The 22,037-nt window shown below is 50.1% G+C and overlaps 8 protein-coding genes across 8 annotated transcripts; 6 read left to right on the top strand and 2 right to left on the bottom strand.

Moving 5' to 3' along the window:
• Nucleotides 1-1,373: 1,373 nt before the first annotated feature.
• On the top strand, nucleotides 1,374-1,979 carry LTR84_005690 (uncharacterized protein; the record flags this gene model as incomplete). Its single annotated transcript, XM_064849255.1, has 2 exons — nucleotides 1,374-1,780; nucleotides 1,856-1,979. The coding sequence occupies 2 exons, from the start codon at nucleotides 1,374-1,376 to the stop codon at nucleotides 1,977-1,979; spliced, it is 531 nt and encodes a 176-aa protein (XP_064703958.1).
• A 907-nt stretch (nucleotides 1,980-2,886) lies between these two features.
• Nucleotides 2,887-4,207, bottom strand: LTR84_005689 (uncharacterized protein; the record flags this gene model as incomplete). Its single annotated transcript, XM_064849254.1, has 2 exons — nucleotides 2,887-3,745; nucleotides 3,795-4,207. The coding sequence occupies 2 exons, from the start codon at nucleotides 4,205-4,207 to the stop codon at nucleotides 2,887-2,889; spliced, it is 1,272 nt and encodes a 423-aa protein (XP_064703957.1).
• A 1,294-nt stretch (nucleotides 4,208-5,501) lies between these two features.
• Nucleotides 5,502-6,534, top strand: LTR84_005688 (uncharacterized protein; the record flags this gene model as incomplete). The annotated part of the gene is made up of 2 exons (XM_064849253.1): nucleotides 5,502-5,565; nucleotides 5,624-6,534. 2 exons carry the CDS (start codon nucleotides 5,502-5,504, stop codon nucleotides 6,532-6,534), a joined length of 975 nt encoding a protein of 324 aa, XP_064703956.1.
• A 1,779-nt stretch (nucleotides 6,535-8,313) lies between these two features.
• Nucleotides 8,314-11,707, top strand: LTR84_005687 (uncharacterized protein; the record flags this gene model as incomplete). Its single annotated transcript, XM_064849252.1, has 2 exons — nucleotides 8,314-10,712; nucleotides 10,768-11,707. 2 exons carry the CDS (start codon nucleotides 8,314-8,316, stop codon nucleotides 11,705-11,707), a joined length of 3,339 nt encoding a protein of 1,112 aa, XP_064703955.1.
• A 1,462-nt stretch (nucleotides 11,708-13,169) lies between these two features.
• LTR84_005686 (uncharacterized protein) lies at nucleotides 13,170-14,479 on the top strand (the record flags this gene model as incomplete). The annotated part of the gene is made up of 4 exons (XM_064849251.1): nucleotides 13,170-13,706; nucleotides 13,796-13,963; nucleotides 14,035-14,140; nucleotides 14,247-14,479. The coding sequence occupies 4 exons, from the start codon at nucleotides 13,170-13,172 to the stop codon at nucleotides 14,477-14,479; spliced, it is 1,044 nt and encodes a 347-aa protein (XP_064703954.1).
• Nucleotides 14,480-15,318: 839 nt separating this feature from the next.
• Nucleotides 15,319-16,654, bottom strand: LTR84_005685 (uncharacterized protein; the record flags this gene model as incomplete). Its single annotated transcript, XM_064849250.1, has 3 exons — nucleotides 15,319-15,488; nucleotides 15,585-16,353; nucleotides 16,412-16,654. The coding sequence occupies 3 exons, from the start codon at nucleotides 16,652-16,654 to the stop codon at nucleotides 15,319-15,321; spliced, it is 1,182 nt and encodes a 393-aa protein (XP_064703953.1).
• A 595-nt stretch (nucleotides 16,655-17,249) lies between these two features.
• LTR84_005684 (uncharacterized protein) lies at nucleotides 17,250-18,603 on the top strand (the record flags this gene model as incomplete). The annotated part of the gene is made up of 3 exons (XM_064849249.1): nucleotides 17,250-17,300; nucleotides 17,388-17,656; nucleotides 17,751-18,603. 3 exons carry the CDS (start codon nucleotides 17,250-17,252, stop codon nucleotides 18,601-18,603), a joined length of 1,173 nt encoding a protein of 390 aa, XP_064703952.1.
• Nucleotides 18,604-19,361: 758 nt separating this feature from the next.
• LTR84_005683 (uncharacterized protein) lies at nucleotides 19,362-21,751 on the top strand (the record flags this gene model as incomplete). The annotated part of the gene is made up of 4 exons (XM_064849248.1): nucleotides 19,362-19,396; nucleotides 19,445-19,715; nucleotides 19,771-20,390; nucleotides 20,470-21,751. 4 exons carry the CDS (start codon nucleotides 19,362-19,364, stop codon nucleotides 21,749-21,751), a joined length of 2,208 nt encoding a protein of 735 aa, XP_064703951.1.
• Nucleotides 21,752-22,037: the final 286 nt, after the last annotated feature.

Genomic DNA, 22,037 nt, shown 5'->3' with positions numbered 1-22,037 from the left:
AGGCGAGTGAAGATCTACATCGATGCGTCGCAGAGGTGTTTGACACGGTTCTTGTATATCTAGGATTTAGTACTCAGTCTGTTCATATCGGTGTTGTACGGTGTTTTTGTTCTGGTGAAGGACGGGTTAGTCAAGGTATTTGTTTTGAAGACGAGTCATCTTGAAGCCGCAGGGTATCCGTCGTACATATCTTTCTGCAACCCGTTGAGGGATTCTGGTTACTGCGGGTTCAAGCCTTGCCATAACAAAATCCCTGACGTGGGTTTGTGAATGTTGCCCATGTGGGGCACGTTATTGAGGACATGGAAGCAATACGAAGCATTCGGGCCACTGATGAGTTCGAAAGTTTTCAAATTTGGGTGACTTTCCAGCTACTCCAGGGTGTCTTCCGCATGATTCGGTGGAGCGGAAAATTGACCCTTTTCATGACCGTTGCACGTGCCCAATGGTGAGCCCGGTGCCGAGTTCCGAGGCGCCAGTCGAGGTGTCGTCGAATGATGTTCGTATCGCAAAATGAATCCGAGGATAAGTTTGCACGCTGTGCCTCGTGTCCGAACTTTCGTATTTCCTGGAAAGGGGTTGGCGTCCACAGCTAAGGGTGGCGCCCAAGGCTGAAACAGCGAATCCTGGGGGCGGAAATCATTTTTTTTCTGGTATCAACGTCTGGGCGCGTGCGTTACTCAGCCTGAAGGGTCAAACGGGGGTTTCAATGGCGCAGGAAGTGCACTGAAGTCAGCGCATCAGTGCCTCTGTTGTAAGTTGTTGAATCCTTTTCTAGTGAAAGGTGCACAGCTTCATAAGGAGGCAGCGTCGCCTGAATCCGAGTCATCAATCACCGCCTTCAACTTTGAAAGCGCACCTGTTCTTAGATTGGTCATTATTACCACCATGACGGAATCAAGCACCGTAGTATGATCCATGTTCCCACAAGGAAAGAAAGAAAATACCCACAAGGTGTGAGGAAATTGCGCTGAACGTCGTGTAACAAGGCTGAGTCTACCCTTAAGAGGCTAGCCTCGACCCTGCATTATCGCAAATTTCCACATATGGATCAACGAATACGAGATCGACATTTGATAGGCGATGAGGCATAAAGATATGCAGACCTTAGATTAGAGGCCCCTACCGCGCGGCCCCTAGCTCGTGTATGCACATCAAGGTCGGGCGCACTCCAGGGCGCATTTCGTAATCTGGGAATTGGCTTTCTCCTGGGTTGGACGAGGGTGAAATGGGAGGACGTGAATAGTGACGACTCAGCGTGCTTGATATATGATATATAACGCTCACCTCGGCGAGGATCTCGTCCAGAGGGGTCAACTCGCCAACATCTTTCTCAGTTCCTGAACAAACCCCACCTAGACAACGTGCCCACCATGTCGAGCAAATCGATCCTCGCGCTCCCTCCATACACCTTCCGCCTCCGCCTGGCTCAGATTATCATCGCGGTCCTCGTGCTGATCCTCAACATCATTTCCACCGCCGTGCTCGGTGGCTATGGGACTCTTGGATATGGCATCTTCACTCCAATCGCGACATGTGTCATCGTTGGATACTGGTACTTCGCCACCTATCGTAGCCCACAGCACTACAACCGTTGGGCCATCCTCGTCCTCGATTGCATCTCCGTGGTCTGGTGGCTGGCGCTATGGAGTGTGTTGGCGCAGTGGGCTGCAGTGTTGGGACTCATCGACTCGATTGACAATTCCTACGGAGGCCTGAGCAGTATTCGCACTGTCCATGCCTTGACGGCAGTGGGTGCTGTGCTTGGCGCCGCTGAGTTGTGAGTCTTAGTAACTTCCTTTGTGTCTCTGCTGTATTTATATCAACGGGTTTGCTGACTCGTTCGAACATATAGTGTTCTATTCATTGTCACCCTTGTCACGTTTTCCATGAGCCTACATCGCGCCCGTATGGCCGAGCAACAGAAGCCGCAACAGAACCCATTCACTGATGTCAATAACGAATACAATCGCCATTAACAGCAAGACTTCGAGCATGACATCACCATGGAGTCGAAGGAGAAGCGGGCGCGTCTGAACTTACAATGGCCACTCATCAATGACTGCTTTAAGAATTTGATGTCCGTTTTGCGAATGTCAGCCTCGCCTTCTCATGCCGTGCGCTCCGGGTCGGGTTCTTCGAGATGTTGGATATGATATTTGTAGAAACACCGTTCTGTTGTAATCACAGCTGGAAAGCAGGAGGAGGGCCTGATACAGCATAATGCTTGTTTGTTGATGAATATGCCAGTGAATGATGATGAAATGTCTGATAAACATCCCTGTTCGTATCTCCCACTGACTTTCCATTGATCCGCTAGTGTGGACGCCAGCCACGACGTTCTACAATGTAAGTGCTCATATGGTGGTTTGGACGCGATGAACATGCGAGCAAATAAGAATGACGCTTGATTCTCTTTCTGACGCAGCTCTGAAGACTTCCCTCGATGCAAGTGGCGAACTTCTCTGACTAGGCGCTTTACCCGTTCATTCAACAGCCCCTCCACGCGTTACGCGCCTTGAAATCCCTGCGCGGTTAAGTTACACCCTGCTGAAAGGGCGATCATACCTCCCACTGTATTGGACGAAAGCTGTTGCTGACAGTGCCCAATGCTCCGCCATATTGAACGGTAGTGAATAACTACTTCGCCGTACTCGAGAGGCAGATCTCCTAGTGCTGTACTGACCTGGCTAAACTCAGAATAGCTGCAATCTATGCAGTACAATAATATATATCGCTAGATTGCGGTCACGTGATGAATCACTTAGGAGTACAGCCTATAATCACCTTCAACAAACAACGTGACGTCATGCTATGGCCCTCTCTCTTGCTGACCTCTCTACCGATAATTGCCAACAACGCAAGGCAGTCGTACATCATCGAGGACTACCCAAGTTTCCGACCCGAACCGTGGCGACCCTCAAACCGCGGATGGAGCCTAACTCGTGAGCTGTCGGTGGTTGTATTCGATGGCTCCCTTTCCGTAGGCGTGTTTTCCGGGGAATGCTCAGACGCGGCATCATTTACCGGCCATCTGTTGTCTTTGGAAAGCTGTTGAAGGGACGCGTCGGACATTTGACCTAACCACTGCTTCGATCTCGCACCAGTAGAGATGTTTCTTGCCGATATTAGATCTCCCATGGTCGCCACGATGACTTGGTGGGCGTCGTCTGTCATATGCACATCCTCAAAAACGTTTACTCGCTCCTTCGCGAGTTCCTCTGTGGCATCTTCGCAAATACTAAGGCACTTGCGAATACTCTCGAGCTCTTCTGCATCTGAGTGAGAAGGGGAAACCCGGGGACGACTTGGGTCCAGCAGCCGACGAAGTCGATGATCAGCGTCTTGCATGCGCAGCTGCAGTTCAGAAATAGTGAATCTAATGCCGGTCTTACAGTCATTCAGCTTTTCGCTCGTGAGTAAGTGGGCTTGACTTTGCCGCGTCCGCAAAAGATTTGAAGTTTCACCATCGTCGCGGCTGATAGAGATTCCCGCCCTGACTGCCTCCAGATGACTTTCTACGTCTTTACAGACGTTGAGGCAGTGCTCAATAGAGGCTCTTTCTTCTTCGATGGACAGTCGATTGAGATCATTTGGGACTTCGGCAGACGGTGATCCATCTTGTACCGTATACTTGCCCAACTTAGTCTCCGCTTGCTCTAGAATTTCCTGAAGATCCATGGTGGTATTGTCAATCATCTCCTTGTACTCGCGAAGGAGTTGCGCGGTCACATTGGTATGTCGCCTGCAGAGTTAGCTTCCTATCCGGCACTTGATGCATTGTTACAACTGACAGGTTCGCATCTGCAATTGCAATAGCAATCGTCGATTTGTATGCACCAATAACATTCCTAAAGCCAGTAATATCTTTTCCTCGATACGTCAACATGAACCAGTCGCGAAAGCTCGCTTGACCGTTGCTTGAACGACCGGTGCATTGTTCAATGACGACAGCCAGGCCTCGACATGCCTCGCCACACCTTAAAAGAGGCAACTTGAGAGCCGAGATATCGATCTGTTCATCATTTGGGAGATTTTGAAGAGAGCTTAGGACACCTTCCAGACTCTCCAGTTCCTCTTTGAGCTCTCGTACCGTCCTACTATGGTGCCTAAAACTCTCTATAACTTCATAGAGCACCTTGGTAGACTGGAGGGCAAAGCTGGTCAGGGCGAGAACGCCGGATGCGAGGCTGATAGGGTCTCCCATCGTGAAACTTGCAAGACAATGTCGTGAGAGCGAAGTGTACACCCCAAGCGGGATGTAATCACTGACTATATACTATGTAGCATCGTATGGCGCGCAGTCACCAAATCCTTGAGGAGATAAGGAGGTGTTCTTGCGTTATAAATAGGCTGGGCGGCAAGAGGAGGTTGCATTGTCATCGGGCGCTTCGTAGTGGCACTAAGCCAGTTCGGCCATCTTTGAGTGCCGCTAGAAAGTGTGGTATTGAGGGAAGTATCCCCAAATCTTACGTGCGGTGCACGTGTGGGAGACAAAACCCAAGACAATTCCTCTAACCGCGTCGGATGAAAACACTTCGGCCGAGGAGAACCCCAGGTGGCATTGCTATTTGCACCTCTTGCAGTTCTGTTGCTCTGCACAACCTCGTAGCCACTCGTTGAAGTGGAAGAGTAATTTTGTTTCCATTGGAAGATAGTAGGCTAACAGTACTTCCTGACTTATAATACACTCCAGGATTATGACCGCTTAGTGATTATCGTTTTCGATGTGGGCGAGTGTCGTGAGTTTCTTTATTCAGTAGCATTTTTTCGTCAGGGGGGGGGGCTGATGGATTCACTAGAACCTTTTCCAGGTTGTGGCCGACTGAATTTTGACCACATCCAAAAGGTGAAATTGAAAAAAGGCCGCATCTTCATAAGCCGTATCGCGCAGCGGATGGGGACATTCAGGAGACCACTGGCAACCTGTGAGGTGCCCCTGGTCGACGTGAGTCCATAGTTTGCCACTGACCAGCGTTTGCTGCCATATAGAAAACATTCAATCCGGAAGTTTTTCACCAAGACAGATCGCATAGACCTCAGAGCCTTTTCGTCGAGGATATACTGCATCAGCCACGCTTAGCAATGACGGTGATCGGTATGATCTCAAACATCACAAATCTCCGGGCAAAAGCTCATGAATTCAAAGGAGCCTTGGAAGGCAGGGACTCGATGATCTCGATGATGTTCCTGGGTCGTATGGACCACAGCCTCAAAGGTGAGATGTACCTTCAATTCCAGATCGGAGCTTAGTACCATGGATTCGGCAAGTCCTAATCACCGGTTCAGTCGGTGACGCGGACTGCTCCGCGGACTCGACTACATCCGTCTCTTTGACAAACAACATATACTGCTCTGATGATGTCAGTTCAGCATTTTGGAGTATATAATGCCTTTTGGAGGTGTGGAAGATGTCGAATTATTGTATCATCGGTTCATCGACCTTCTCTCTCTTTAAGGATATAAGCGCCTGAATACCTTTGATCGATCAGTTTGCCGGGATGACCTGCTATTCACGATATGTCGCCGTTGGCGCGTGTCTACTGCTTGGGCTCGCTCTTCCAGGTGAGTTATTCCTCTGTCAGCCACACTAAGTTGTACGTCACCTAACTTCATCTCGCAGTAACCAGCCAGGATAATGAAAATGGAACTGTTGGGGAAGGGCTTCTCAATCCGCTAAGCCTATACACTGCGAATTACACCATTCCCGTCCAGCCGTTCCCAGGGTTGATGAGCAATTTCGAAATCCGACCAGACTGTGGTGAAGAGAGATATGTTGGCACCGGCCGACTGGTTGGACGTCGAGCTTTGATTACGGGAGGTGACTCTGGAATCGGACGGGCTGTTGCGATTGCATTTGCACGTGAAGGTGCCGACGTGGTCATCAATTATCTTCCGGAAGAGGAGTCGGACGCTCAAGAAGTCGTGGAAGTGATTGAAGCAACCACCTCTTCCCAGATCTTCACCATCCCGGGGGATCTGCGTAACGAGTCCTTCTGCATCGACTTAGTGAACCGAGCAGCCGAGCATCTCGGTGGCTTGGATATCCTTGTCAGCAACGCCGCCTACTCCAACATCACCTTTGACATCCGAGACTTGACGAACGAGCAGTTTGATCGAACCATCTACACCAACATTTACGCGAACTTCTGGCTCAGCAAGGCCATCCGACCATTCCTTGAACCCGGGTCCAGCATTATCTTCACATCATCTGGAATTTCCCAAGCTCCCAGTGGAGGACTCATCGACTACGGGCCGACCAAAGCTTTTGTTACTACCTTCTCGCGATCGTTGTCCTTGCAGCTGGCGCCGTTCGGAATCCGAGTGAATGCCATTGCACCGGCTTTGGTTTTGACGCCGTTTTTGTCGACGCAGGGCATGACGACTGAGGCCATGCGACAGATCGTTGGGGCTACGCCGTATGGGAGGATCGAACAGCCGGTCGAATTGGCACCGGCGTTTGTCGGACTGGCGGAAAGAGCGGCGACGTATGTGAGCGGTTCGCTTTGGGGAGTTTCCGGTGCACAGGGTTGAAGCTTGGACCGAGCAGGTCTGCAAGGCTGCGTACTTGTGACATGCAAGGAACAGACGAGGATGTGTATCGATTCATGAATTTACTAATTCATTTTTATATTGACTCAATCACATGAGATTATCAAAGCGAATCTACGGTGAACACATGTTCCGCTCTCTCGCGTCATCGAGATAGGACAAAGTCGTGATGGTTGATATGTGATTCGTGTTGACGCGTCACAGAGATAGGAAGATGCGAGGTCAAACCAAGTCCGATCCGACATGCAGATGATTAGTTCGTTCTCGACCAGCCATCACAGACGAGCTGAGCTGTCAGAAATGGGATGATTGCTCTGTGGTTCCAGTCAGGCGTGCATGAGGGTGGATGCGGCTACGGACATTGCCAGTGTGATACGGAGATGGAGCACGGTGTACAGCATGCACGTGGTTGTGGATGTTGAGGGGTCTATGGACTCTCGAGTTGAGTACAGATTGTCTAGAGGTGGAGATGATATCCAGCAGGAGGAGGACTCTGTGACACTACAAACATGAAAGACAGTTGAACATGAAAGTTTATTAGGATACCAGTGTTTGTTTAATCATGTTTCTAGGCGACCAGCTAGAAGATCATAACAACCGAAGAGAGCGCCTAAGTCAAGACTAATCCCCCAAGCAGTTTAGGGCGGGCGGTCCCGGGGATTGCCGGGTGATCTATTGAATCATCCTTGGCTTTTGGGGGGATCTAGATTCGCTCCTGCCCAAATGTCCACTTTCGGGCCCTTGGTCAGCCTGCACCTGCCTAAAAACATGCGCCTGCGGTTTCCATTTCCTGCATTTCCTGCATTTCCTTGGACAACAGCGTCGGAGGTTCATGGTCAAACACCGATGCGTGGAGCCCCCGAGTCCCTGCTTCAACCAACGGGCGACTAACCTGGCCTGGGCATGGGCATGGGCACGGGCACGGGCACGGGCATGGGGCACCTACGAGTCTGCAGTGGTCCCTATCTTGCCCCCATCATCCCACGGGCATGCGTGATGCCACCCCTCGAACCCTCACTACCAGGTCCCTTGAAAGTAGACTTTTGAGGCCATTCTGTAACGCGTGCCGCGGCGCCAACCTTGATGTTCAAGTTTAATAATAATGACCTGAGGCTGCCAGCGGAGGGTCACTGACTACTCCCAAGGACTGGAATCTCTCTCATTTCATTTCCGGCCATCATCACATCAGCTTGTACTAACTAGACTACTCGTTAATTGTACCTGAGGCTGAACCTGCACCTGCACCCGCATCCGCACCTCCAAAGTTCCTCCTATTCCTATCTTTCCCATTCCCCTCCTCAGGCTCTCACCACACCTCATCAAACACACCATCTTTCCGCAGCTTGTTGTTTGTATCCGTTCGTCAATTTTGTCACTCTTCTCACTGTCTCTCGTTACTCCAACCCTTTAAACATTCGTACGTTGTTCTTATTGATATCTATATTCCACCTCTATCCTCTCCATTTCTCATTACCTCACGCCCCGGGATCATCGGAATTGCAGTAATACTCGGTCCTCCACTCACTCGTACTTTTGACCCTCTCGCTAAACATCAAACATTCCATCAAAACGTGTTGATGCTTGGTTTGTCTGCCCTCAAGCCTAATGGCAACGCTTAGAGAAACCTCTCTGTCGTCTAGGCTCGACCTAACTGCGAGTTCGACCACCTAATATCACAAGATCATGATTATGGCTACTTTAATCGACCAGGAGGCTTTACCGTCACCTCCTGTTCACGCGTTGAGTCCCATTCATTCCACCATGCCACCTCTCGATCAACCCAAACGACGAAATCGAAAGTCGGCAGATGCAGAGTTGACTCGCTCTGCAACTTACACCCGCCTCACGGCCACCGAAACCGATATCGATGTCCCTCCCATCAAGCGAACCTTCTCCGAGAATATCATCTCCCTCTCCCCCGATCGAAAGCCAGGCAAGGTGAATGAAGATGCTCATTCAACCAATCTGGAACTTCTGCGTCGTACTTCGCGCAAGATGAAACGCAAAATGTCCAGTGCTGCTAAGTTTTCCTTATCGCCGGATGATGAGGAGGAAAATAAGTGGGAAACAAGAAAATCCTCTGATAATGCGGATCAATCCAAAAGCTTGAGTCGTTCTGTTGCTGGTACTTTCCGATCCTTGGCTCGTAAATCCTGGGCTGGGAGTACATCTCGCCCATCCTCGCAATCGCCAACTCGGAAGGAAAAGAAGGAGAGAAGTTGGTCCCCTGGAAAAGACAAGGCCGCCCCAGCTGCGAACTCTATTGCCCTTCCAGAACCCGTTGCTGCGAGAATATCTTCAACGACTTCGGCTCCAGAACCTGATACAGAAACCCAACCACAATTACTCCAGAAGCCGCTCAGTGCCTTACAGACCAGAAACAAAAGTGAAATCAGCCTCAAACGCCTCTCTAGGAATTCTTCTTCAACTTCTTTGAAGAGTTTCGCTTCGACCGAACGATCACGCTCCAGACTATCACTTGGTCGTCCTCCTCCACTACCTCCTTCTTTGTCCTCGGATCGCTTGGCTGCCCTCAACGCTGAAGCCCCTCGGAAGAAGGATCCTTTATGGTCCGCCTTTCGATCGATAGAAAGCGAATATGTCAACTTTCAGTCAAAAACCAGTTTACAAAGGGCCAAGGTTCTTCGAGGAAGCCTGCTGCCATTTCTTGCGAAGTACAATCAACATCCTTCAAATCAAAATCTGAGAGCTGAAGATCTCGATCGTCGAATCGCCGTCTTGAATAAATGGTGGACTGGTCTATTGGAAATGCTTCATGGCAACAATCATCAGCCCATCTCAGGTACCGATCGCCCCGCATTCCTCGAAGCAGCCTCGACAATCATGATGCGACCCGAATGGAGAGCACCAGGTTTTGTGTCGACTACGGCGGAAACTCCAAGAAGCTCGAATCTGAAGTCTAAATCAACGGGTTCTCTGGAATCTGATGAGGTGGATTTTTTGGTGGACACCGTTTATCAGAATGTTCGCAACACTTTCGTACAAAATCTTCTTTCTCAGATGGCCTTCGTGGTGGACAAATTGTCAATGCGGAGCACTCCAGCAAGTCTAGTAACCTTTGCAGGCAAAGCTTGTGCATATGCCTTTATGTTCTGCCCGGGAGTTGCAGACCTACTCACCAGGTTGTGGTGTCTACCGCCGGGAACTTTGCGCCGGGTCTTTTCAGAATTTGGAAGCGAACGTGGGGATAAATTGGATCTTGTGTCACAAGCACTAGCTGCCAATTTACCTGCGCCCGTGCGTACTCTCATCGTCTCATCCCAAGCAGCATTGTCTCGACACCTTCAACGGAGTAATCAAATTCCTCAAGGTTCCGAGAACATTCGTTGGCATGGTCCGTGGATTGGTCGATGGTGTGGACGAGACAGTGATTTGTTTTTTGTCTTTATCAAATACTATCACACATTGGTGGCCGAGTTCATTACCGACGATGTCAGCCTGAAAGATCGAGCAGGTATTCCAGGTTTGATTCCAATTTGCGCTCAAATGTTGGTTGTCCTCGAAACCACCGTCTATCGACAAGCGGGACAGACTTCGGTGGAAAATTATGCCACGGGCACGGCAAGCTATATGGACAATCCTGATGCCCTTGCACCTCTACCTATGACGATTGCCAATGCCACTCGATCCATCTCGGAAAATCGTCTCATCATGCTTCTCAAGGATATTTGTAACGACACGACCCGCGAAAACGCATTCCAGCGTAACCTCATCATCGAATCTTTCGACGCCGTGACCAAGGCGGCGGCTCGAAAGATATCATTGTACAATAACGACGCATGTTTTGTCATTTGTGATTTTATGGAGGAAGTCCTTCCTGTTATGTTTCGATACAACCAAAGTTTCCAAGATACCCCAATTGCGCTGGACTGGCCTTTTTGGCTACAGGTGTGCCAGCGTATGTTCAAGAGTCAAACCACCCTAACACAGATCCGCTTGATCGCCTTTTTGTACAGCACGTGGTCCACCTGGACTCTTAATGAAGAACGAAAGCGTGAATTTGTTTTGGAGTGGTTGTTGGATCCGAGCATTTTTGAACCTATGTTTTGTCATTGGTCTTCTATGGTACGCCATTATTTCTATCGGTTGTTGTGTTGGAGAGTGGCCAGATATGATGGCGAGTTTACTCCGTTGGATGTGTGAGTTTTATCTGTCGAAGAACATCTGCTGGACCTTGTTCTAACATCTACCCAGAGAAATCCTTCAGACATTGGCAACTCGGTTGAATAAAGTTTGGGGCCATTACCAATACCTCAAAGCTGAAGCAGAAATGCGAGAGACACCACCACCGTCTTGTACACCCTGCTCGCCCGCACCGAATCGATATTTAGTTATCGTACGGACGGACAGCCAACCAATTCTTACGCCATCAATGAACAACTTCGAAAAATACCTGCCTTCTACTCTAATCAGCCAAAACTCACCATATCAGAATCATTCTTCTGCTCTCAGTTCCATACCGGCCGCTGACTCACCTAACCAATCATCAAAGAAGCGTTGGAGTCTTTTCAAGGGTCTTAACAACGTGTTTGGTCCTGTACCAGGCAATCATCGTCCAGGTGAGGTAACACCACCTGGGACTCCTGACGAAAAAACCACACCAAATTCATCATCAGAACATCTTCCAGGTCCAAACAGCGCGATTACAACGGCCCGAGCACCATCTCGTCCAGCAACACCGCCACATCAGACTTTTTCTTTCAAGTTTTCTCTCGAATGGAACAACCAACGCTCGGCCGAGCAGCGCAATCCTCGTAAGATTACACCACCTTCACTTCCCACCAATGCGCAAAACATTCTACAAAAGTCCCAGAATCGTCAAAGCTCAAGTAGTGGTGGGAGCGGATCCACTACTTCCATCAGTGCTACTAGTGCGCACAGTAGCAATGGGACGGGAAGTGGCACTTCCGAAGATGCGAAGATGCGCACACGCACTGGTGAGATTCGTCCTCTGAAGCCCATGCCGCAAGAGGTCAGTATTGCACGGTACAGTGGCCGCGCACTGGCTGAGTGGCGACAAGTTCTTGTCGAGTGTGGTCACTTTTATCATCGAAGGAGACTAGAGGGCGTACCGAGGGATAATCTCATTGAGACGCCGACTATGGGTGTTGAGACATTCCGTTTGGCGGGCTAGAGGAGAGGAAATGAGAGACAGAGCATGGGAATTGGAAACAGTATCCCACAATTTTGGACGATATTTAGAGACGGGTGTTTTTCTGGTACATTGCGACCTTTTTGGCACGGGAGATCCTTTCTTGGGTAGGCATGGGAATAGATAAATACCACTACATCTCTGGGTTCTTGATGGGTTTCGGCAATGAGGATAAAGGGCCAAGGCAAAGGGACGGACGGAGGCAGGGTTGGAAACTGGCGTCGAAAGAGTTGGTGAGGCCATCACTATGGATTGCTTTGCGCATCGATTTGTTTATCAGAGATACCACCGCAACCATAGCAAAACATTACCTGCATAGCCATCATAGGAATGGAATTGGACATCAAAGGAACAACCGAGTGGTTCGAGATTACAGTTGGAAGCCTTCTGTACTGGTCCGAATGACCTATGTGTTCTACCTTGCATTGCCTCACATGCTGAATGCCGATAATGATGTATGGAAAATCTACGTGAGCCCGTGATGCGCGCACATTACATGCAGCATGCGTTGATTCGATATAAAGGAACATCAGCATTCGATTTAGGTAGGTGCCTCAGCATGGACGAAGTTGCAGTAATTGTATCGACCTTCCCCTATTCAGCGCACTAATTTGGCCGCTAACGGCTTCCACGCTGGCGGAGATTATCTCACCAATTGAAGGGCATGCTTAGATTTTAGATCACCACGCCTGCACACTTAATCAAGCAGCCTATTCTCTTTTCGACCGTCGACGCGACGCTTCTGCACTGCATTTTTAATGCCTCAGACAGCTTGCCTTGCGTGCATTTCATCAATGATCAGGCTGAGATTGATGCGGCCTTTCCGAGGATGGCACTTCGTTCCTCAGTCTGGCACAGTGCGTTGCCTTTAGTTTGTCCACACCCTTAAAGCAGCGGGCTCAGTTGATTGGCTGAAATACATCGCAAGCGCTTCCCATTGGATCGCTTAGTACCAAGCGACAAGGGGGTGTGGACAAACTAAATGCAACGCACTGTAAATGCAACGCACTGTACGTACTTTCGTCAGGCGACAGCACTGCTTTTTTAGTGCCTCAGAGACCTTACCCTGCCTGAGATTCATCAGGTCGATACGGCCTTGCTGAGTATGCGCTCTCGTGTCGTGGCTCAGTCGTACGCACTGCATTTTAATGTCCCAGAAGCCTAGCCTTACGATTCGATGGTTTTGTAATGCACGAACTGGGCCGCAATATTCCCGATGATTGATCCGACTCAACGAGATCCCGGTGGGATCTGATACAAAGACTGAAGTGACGGCACCTTTCCGGCAGATTAGATACCCCGACGACCCGTTCAAATATTCTTGACGTATTTATATGCTGGCCTGTGGATTTTACATAGTTGTTAGGAAGATGTATCGTTTGCACTCCCTGCGCGCCTGTTCCGAGCACCAACTGGCCAGCCTCCACCAATTGATAGTTCCGCCATGGCACCCTCGACTTCCCGGCAGTGGTCACTCAAGACCAGGCCGAAGGGTGTGCCGACAATGACTGGAGAAGATGCCACGTTCGCGATGGAGACTACATCATTACCTCAGCTCACGGAAGGCCAAGTGCTTGTCAAGACATTGTACCTCTCCAACGATCCCGCCCAGCGCGGTTGGATCGATGAGCACAAGAATCCGGACCGATTCTACATCACGCCGCTGGCAGTGTTGGCGCCCATGCAATCGAACGGTCTGGGCGAGGTGATCGAATCGACAGCTGAGTCACTCCCCGTCGGCACAATGGTTCAGGCATATCTCGGATGGCGTGAATATGTAGTGTTGGACGCCAAGGACTGCATACCTAGAAACGCGACCTCAGGGACATCCCCGACGAGCTTCCTCGGGGCGCTGGGCGGCAATGGCCTGACAGCTTACTACGGCCTAAAGATCGTCGGTGAGGTCAAGCCGGGCCAGAGAGTCGTCGTCAGTGGAGCGGCCGGTGCGACGGGGAGCATGGCGGTGCAGATCGCGAAACATGTAGGCACACCAACTCTCCCTGATCTGAACACTTGGCCCCAGAGAAGGAAGTTCACGCTGAGTCCCAGACTAAAAAATAAAAACCGCAGATCCTCGGAGCCGGCCAAGTTATTGGTATTGCCGGGTCTGACGAAAAGTGTCGCTGGGTCGAGGGACTTGGAGCTGACCAATGTCTGAATTACAAGCAAGCTGGCTTCTATGAAGAGCTTATCAAAGCCACGGATGGGTACGTGGACGTGTTTTTCGATAATGTCGCCGTAAGTCTGTTCATGAGCCAAGGAGGGCTGAGAAACGCAAGGCTCGCTCCGATCTTCTAACGATTCCAAAGGGCGAGATTATGGACTTCATGCTCACCCGGCTGAAACGGCACGGCGTCGTCGTCGCTTGCGGTGGCGTGGCAGGCTACAACTCGAAAGAGGCTCCGCATCTGACCAGTAAGTGAGATCTTGAATGCTACGCGACCTGGTTAGCCGACTGTATTCCATCTATGCGTGCTTGAGTCAAGTCTTCAACTAATTGACTTCTCATCCGTCGATCTAGATTATATGGATATCATCCACATGAGACTGTCCCTTCGAGGCTTCATGGTGATGGATTATTATCACAAACTGCAAGGGGTGACGGAAATACTGCTTGCGGCGGTCAAAGCGGGCAAAATCCGAATCGACACTAATGAGGATATTGTCAAGGCCCCTTTTGAAGATATCCCGAAAGTCTGGCTGAGGCTGTTTGATGGTGGAAACACGGGAAAGCTGCTTACCCAGTTAGTGTGATGGAGAGTTGGTGCTGTGACAGTCCAAGAGTTTTCCACAGTAAGAGTATAGACTGAACAAGGTAGTCAAGAGAAGTAGGTAAGACACTTTGGGAGAGCCTCGGCGACTCTACGAATTGATACTATCTCAGTCTTCCACCTTGAGTTCTCGTTCTCCTTTTCTTCGTCTGCTCCAATGTCATTTGCTGAATAAAGTGTAATGTTGGTGTGTACTGAGTACTGTGAGCTGGACATCATATCTTATATAACATAAACCCAGCACCTGTGTCTTTTCCCATCGAAGAGCCTGAGGGTTGACATTCATGTCTCGGCTTTTGACGAAGCAGCATTCTCCTCGACGTGGACTGTTGCCGCTTTCTCCCCATTCTCAATGTTCGCGGAGAACACGACGACGTGCTCGCTGTCACCGAACAAGACCGCAATCTCCTCCAGAGGAAGACCTTTGGTTTCCGGAAACATGAACAGAATCCAAACAGCCCCGACCAAGCAACAGGAGATGAATAGCAGGTAGTATTTCCAACCTACGTGGTTTAATGCTGTGGGGCCGACCTCGGTATAGATCTAGAAAAGTTAGTCCTGAGTATCCTGTGCTTATCTGTCCGAGCAAGAAAGAGTGTAGGATAGATATCTTACCAAGGTGGTGCACGAGATAACAGCAAGAGTCATACTATACCCTTTCGAGCGCAAATGGTTGGGAAATAGCTCATTGATAAAGGGAGTTCCAGCAACGTCGAGCGTTGTGGCAAAGAAAACCATAATTAGATACCTTGAGTAGTCGTAAGCTCATCAATTCAATTCGTTCGAAGATGACGGTGATCAGGAGAGATGACAGTATGAGGCTTACAGCGCGGCGACCGCCCATCCCAAGGCGACCTTGTTGGGATGTTGGAGCTCCTCTGGCGTGACCCAAGTGGCCACCAGCCCAGCTTCAAGAGCCAAGCTGAAAGCGCAGCCTAAAAGACCAAGGATGAACATGGGTTTCCGTCCCCATCGATCGGATAGCCACGCTCCTGTTTCACGAGTCAGAACGTTTCTGTTTTATTCAAGCATTGCGCGCGGTGCACGCAACCAATGTCAAGAACAAGGCATTAGGGGCCAGGACTCACCCAGAAAGTTGAAGGGCACTCCAGTCATGATCCAACCGGCTTGGAAACATAGAACAGCGTTCGTGTCGAAGCCCAGACTGCGGTATATCAGAGTTCCGTAGCTGCCTATGACGAGAATGCCGGTGCTTTGGTTGAAAAACCCAAACGTCATAGCGATCATGGCACGCTTGCGAAGTGACGGGCGGCGGAACATCTCGGCCCAAGAAGTGCTGAGCTGCTTGTCGAGTTCGATCTGTTGTTGCATCTGGTAAAACTCGTGCTCGGCAAATGTCTGACTGTTCGACTTGGTGTCCTTGTGGATGTTCAAAACAATGTCCTTGGCCTCTGCATTTCGCCCTTGCATTAACAGCCACCGCGGCGACTCGGGCAGCAAAGGCAGAATCAGCAGGACGAAAGCGATGAATACCATAGCCAGTCCAAGTGGGGCTCGCCACTGTGCGTCAACATTGTCCTTGACGTGGAAGAAGGCGACGCCCATCAAGGATGCGATCGAGTAGCCCGTGAGTATGCCCCCACCGACCATACCCACGAAGAGCCCACGCATTGCAGGTGGCGAGATCTCGGTCGTAAAGACCCCGGTGACACCGAGAAACGCGTTCGAACCTGCACCGCAGAAGAAGCGGAACACAATAAACATGGGCGCTCCGTTAGCAGCTGTAACTCCTATTGTGCCAATAGACGCGAGAATAGCCGCGTTGATCAGCCCTGCTTTGCGTCCCCATTTGTCCATCACGAAGCTCCCCCAGATCAAACCGCAGCATGATCCAGCCTAGAGGAGAGAGGTCAGTCTGGACAGTGTAGATAATGGGCCAAGGGTCAGAACATACATAGAAAGTCCCCGTGATAGCACCTGTCAATCCAGCTGCATTGGGAGTCGGGGTGCCGGTTACTGGGTCAAGAATACCCATATGGACTTGAAATCCTGGAATTCCCAAGACCGACCCAATGATAGACAGCATGTAGCCACAAGCACATGCTGCAGATGACACAAGGATACACAGTCGCAGGTTGCGCCAGTTGAACTGGTGCTCGTTGGCAAAACCGGCATGAGCCAGTCTTTCGTCGGTCATTGTGAAGTATGCTATTTCTGAGCCGAAGGAATTACTATTGGGAACTTGTGATGAGCAAACGCACAGTCAAGGTTTCAGATACTTGGAGGCATATATAGTTTCTCCTTCCTCATTACAAAGTACTCAGGTCTTCTGCACTTCCGAGCCGTGTCGCGCTTCAGCAACTGGTATAGTCTAAAATAGCTAGGGGGAAGTTGCCTTACCCCGTGAGTACCTCATACAGGACTGGGGGAAAACCTGGGGATTCGGAATCTTGAGGTATTTGTGGAGTCGAATTTGACTACATAAGTTTCCGGTGGGAACGAGCAATATCCCGGCACTGCCTGTGTACGAGACTCGTACTGTCGAGGGACCATTCTGCTCAAGTCTGTCCGGATTTGAAGACTCGCGCGTGGAATCTAGTTCGGCTCGGAAGAGAAGTTGTGCGGTGACAGGCAACGAGGTACCTCAAGCCGTCTCCATTCCCGGTCGCGATCTATCCGCACCAACTAACATGTTTGATATAGATGTACCGAGTCCTGATACGAGTCAATGAAAAAACTTCTGGATGTTTTTCAATGCCAATTCTCCACCTTTGTAGGTATCCGGAACAACAATGGAACAGTTGTACGAGGAGGCGTGCAAAAATGGCGACATCCGAGGTGCAGTGATACTTGCATCGTCAACAGATGGTATGGCAATCTTCTATACTACTAATCACTTTCTCACCATCCCCGCCACCTCCCATTGACAGCTTGCAGAGAGTTTCCGTTTCCAGAAAGCTTTCGGAAGGTCAAGCCCAGACAAGCTTCTCACCCTTGACTCGACGTTCAGGATTGCGTCTTGCTCCAAATTGATTACCTCGATCGCTGTGATGCAATGTGTGGAGCAGGGTTTGGTTAAATTGGATGAGGACGTGAGCCCGATCCTTCACGAGCTGAAGGGTATTCAGATCTTGGAAGGGTTTAATTCAGTCAGTGGTGATCCGGTCTTGCGGCGTTCCGACGCCAACATTACGCTTCGGTAGGTGACATGTTTCCAATCACCCTCGGTGAGTTTGTTCCTCAAATGCTGACAAGCCACCACACGTTGGCACCAGTCAACTTCTAACACACAGCTCTGGCTTGGGCTATGACCTTTTCGTGCCTTTGTTGCAGCAGTGGCGTGCATATCACCACGAGAACGTTGGTATTCCAGCCTCGGACTTCACTAGGGCATATTTCCTGCCGCTTCTTTTCGAGCCTGGCCAGGGCTGGGAGTACGGCCCGGGTATTGAATGGGCAGGGATTCTAATCGAACGACTAACGGGGACAAACCTTCAACAGTATATACAGGAAAATATTGGTGAACCCCTTGGCCTTAGAAACATGACATTCCATCTCGAAGAACGTCCTGATATCCGACAGAATCTGTGCCACACGAGCTATCGGCATGCTGGTGGCGAACTTGATTGGACAACTGAGGAGATCTTGCCTGATCCCATCAAAGAATCTTTGGGCGGTGTTGGGATCTATTCCACGGCCCTTGACTATTTTGCGGTCTTGGAAGCTGTGTTGGTAGGCGACGAGAGGTTGCTCTCCGGCCCTGCGACTATTGACTTACTCAAGCCACAACTGAGTTCGATGTCCAGACAGGCTTTGAACAAAATCGTGCAGGATCTAGACCGGGCCACGGGGTTTGGAATTCCCCCAGGCATCGAGGTGGATCACTCTCTGGCCGGGATCATCAACGTCAACTCTCTGGACACTGGAAGGAGAGGAGGTAGCGTCAGCTGGGGAGGTTATCCGAATCTCAAATGGTGGGTGGATAGAAATGCAGGTCTTTGCGGACTATACGCCAGTCAACTTCATCCTCCCGGAGATGCGAAGTCGGTTGAGCTATACTTCCGATTCCAGGCCGAGATGTACAAGCGGTTGCACTCAACCCGGGGGGTGGAGATGGGCCTGGGCGAGCAATCATACCATTCTTGAGTTAGGTAGATCTATCAAACGCAGCTTCAAGGAAACGGGTTTAGTGAATGCAACTTCCCGATAACGTCCCATGGCAGAATCCTTGTGAATAATCCCACCACCTTCTCGTGTTCCTAGGCTTGAGACACGAAGAAGCTCACAAGGTCGTTGCTCGCCAGGTTGGAGATGCCGGCGGCAACTTTTGCCTTTCCCCGCAATCAATACCATTTATATCGCGTTGTCTCGAAATCCCACCGGGAAGTTGGACTTCCCAATTTCTGCCATCCAACCTCAGCTGACGGTTGACGAGGCTCTTCTCACTGATTTCAAATCAGACACAGGTGACATCCCGTGAGGCTTGAGTTCGAGAACCTCCGGAGAGTTGGGATATCGATTGCGTAATCTACTATCCTTCTTGTCATCAGGATCACGGCCCGTCAAGAACCAACCTTAGGACCCTAGAGCCAGTCAACACTCTGGATAATTTGTCCAGCGTCTTGCCGTTTTCAGACCGAGCGATTCTTGCAAAAGATATTATTAGTAAGAGTTGTTTTATTGCTCAGTCGAAAGGCGCATGGAGCAACCAGCTCGGCAGAAGAGAGCAGGTAGAAGAGCTCTGTACGCGTGTCTGAGATGCCGTCGTCAAAAGCTCCGAGTGAGTGATAGCTGTCAAGGCCTGTTCATTTCCAGAGCCAGGACTGATTCTCATGATTGAAATCTACAGTGTGACAGTCATCGGCCGTGTGCACTGTGTGTACGCTCATGTGTCGCATGTGAGGATGGCGAGAGGTCTATTAAGTATGAGCATTCCTGAGTGCATGCTGCTTGCTTCGCACAATCATAAGGTACTAAAAAACAACAGGAAGAATGATCGTCGTTCAAGACAGGAAACTATCTCTGGCGCAGAGCCATCCTATCTGAATGACGCCGCAGCGACACCACTAACATCGACGCCGACTGGGTCAGCAGTACAAACATCGAACTCGGTGCAGGGACACTTGTCTGAAAACGAAGCGCGTCATGCATTAGCGAAAGAGAGGCCGTACAACCAAGGAGTGTCCAGTGGTCGTGATTGGCATGATATTCTGAACTTGGATCATGACAGATCGTCCACTTACGGCCTTGCGGACCAGGTAAGGCAGCAATAGTCTTTGAATCAAGAAGGCGACTTATGAGTGATGCAATCAGCTGCTCCAAGACTCTGCTACTGAGCATTTACCATTCAAAGATTCAAGTGCCATACCTGATGCAGCATCGCACCAAGATTCTGCGATCGGCAGCGTCAAAGAATCTATATATGTCGGTGATCTCATTGGTTATGATATCCTCTCTCCTGCTACCGCGTTGATGCTTTTCGATAGCTACATCAAGTCCGCCCACTGGTTCACGCTCGTCTTCCATGAACCATCTCTGAGAGATGATCTCAAGAGACTACTAGCAACTCGGCATATTCCAAAGAACCGATTGTCTACCGCCATGCTCCTCGCAGTGATTCTTGTGACCGGGTCGAAACATGTTACCACCCAAGCGCAATCCACTACAGTTTCGAGTATGGATGCAGCAAGCATAGGAGAGAAGCTACTTCGCCGAATGGAGGAAAAGTTCGTATATATCCTGGACCAGAACAACCTCGGGGCCATTCAAGTCTACCTAGTGCTGAGCTCGTACTATTTTTACCACGGCCAACCGCAACGGTGCCTTTCTCTCAACAGTTCCGCCATACGACTCGCGCAACGGCTCAATTTGCATCGAGAAGCCGCATGGAAGGTCACGAATCATATTGAACGAGAAGTGCATCGACGGGTCTGGTGGGCTATTTATATTCTGGACAGGTGAATGCACTTTTGTGTTGTCTACAACCAGGCAAGAAGTTAACCAGAATCACAGTTACGGCGCCCTGACTTACGGGACGCCCTCCATGTTAGGCGGTCTCAGATTCCAAGTTGAATTGCCACAAAACATGGATGACACTATGGACCAATGTCCAGGTTTTAGATCGCACGAACGGTTCGAGAATGGGACAACTCAGCCCGTGACCACGTTGTCCTACCAAAGGTATCGTTTCAGACTGTATCGGATTGCCGAGCCCATCGTAACAAAAATCTCTCCGGGTGACGACCATCGTTGTTCCCTTCCCGAGCTGATCAAGACGGTTCAAGAGACGAATGCAAAACTGGTAGAATGGGAGAGAGACTTGCCAGCCGAACTGACTGTGGAGACATTCGAGAACCGTCAAAAATACACCAGTGTGGACTCTGTCACGAAGATCTTTCAACTTCAGGCTCTTGCACTTCAGCTATGCTACGACAATATACAAATTCTTCTTCATCGACCCTTGTCACTGATTCCCGGAGCTCTGACTCTGATGGACACTACCTCGCGCGCCTCACTTCCTGCTTTTCACGGTGAAAACGCGAGCATTTGGACCATGAGCAGAGAGTGTTGCTGGAAGGCTGCCTCACGCACTGCCTCGATTGGCCAATTTCCACACATTCTCAAACGCGCAAGTAATCTGCCAGTCGCGGGTTATGTGGGAATCCACACTTTCACCGCTGGGGTCATGTTGGGCATTTTTGCGTTGTCCAACCCTGTCTCTAGTCAGGGCACCGATGCAAAACGCTACATTGGTCAACTCATCAAGATGCCACAGCAACTGGGCTTCAGCACTGTCATATCTGATCAGACCGGACGTATCCTTGGCAAATTACTTCGCAAGATCTTGGATCAAGAGATGAAGACGCTGACTTCACTTGACGATGAGCTAGTAACTTACCAGAATTATTTCGAGACATCCCCCAAGGTGGTCGCTGCTTCTTCTTCTCAAGTGTCCGGAATTCCGTGGGACACCGACCGTGAACCTGGTCTTGCTTCGAGTCAATTTACGCCTGCTGAAAATGACAAGTCTACTGACCGGATTCGTGTTCAAACAGCAAGGGCCCAGTGTCATGATAGCTCGATCGTCGACCCATGGCAGGCACAAGATACTAGAGTGGATGCAGGAGAGTCTGATGGCATGGACACGGTGGTGGAGAGACATGACATTGACCACGATGATATGGCGATTTTTAATGCAAATTCGCAATTCCATTTCCTCGACAGCGACATCCTGGAAGATATCAACGAGCTTGGTCAGGGTTGGCTTTGGGAGCAGTCCTCGTCATTTGCATAGATCATGCTCCCAACTGTGCTCTCGAGAATCCACTCTGGAGGTCCCTGCAATCCAGTCCGAGGCTGGGCCTCCTGGTGTGGACAGACCACAGGATGATTTACCTGCCTTGCGGCCTATGCGCGATGCAGGACTCCAGTAAGAATTCATGAGACTTCTTCCAAGAATTTATTTAGATACTCGACTCCGCAGATATGGTTAAGTGCCTCGAACCGACGAAGAGGTGTGGAACAAGACCTTTCTGAACACATTCTCGATCTTCCAAAACTTTTTCAAGCACAGGCTCGCC

The sequence above is a fragment of the Exophiala bonariae genome (assembly GCF_035927105.1).
Source record: "Exophiala bonariae strain CCFEE 5792 chromosome Unknown scaffold_21, whole genome shotgun sequence".
Taxonomy (NCBI): Eukaryota; Fungi; Ascomycota; class Eurotiomycetes; order Chaetothyriales; family Herpotrichiellaceae; genus Exophiala; species Exophiala bonariae.
This window is presented reverse-complemented; position numbering and strand designations above follow the sequence as displayed.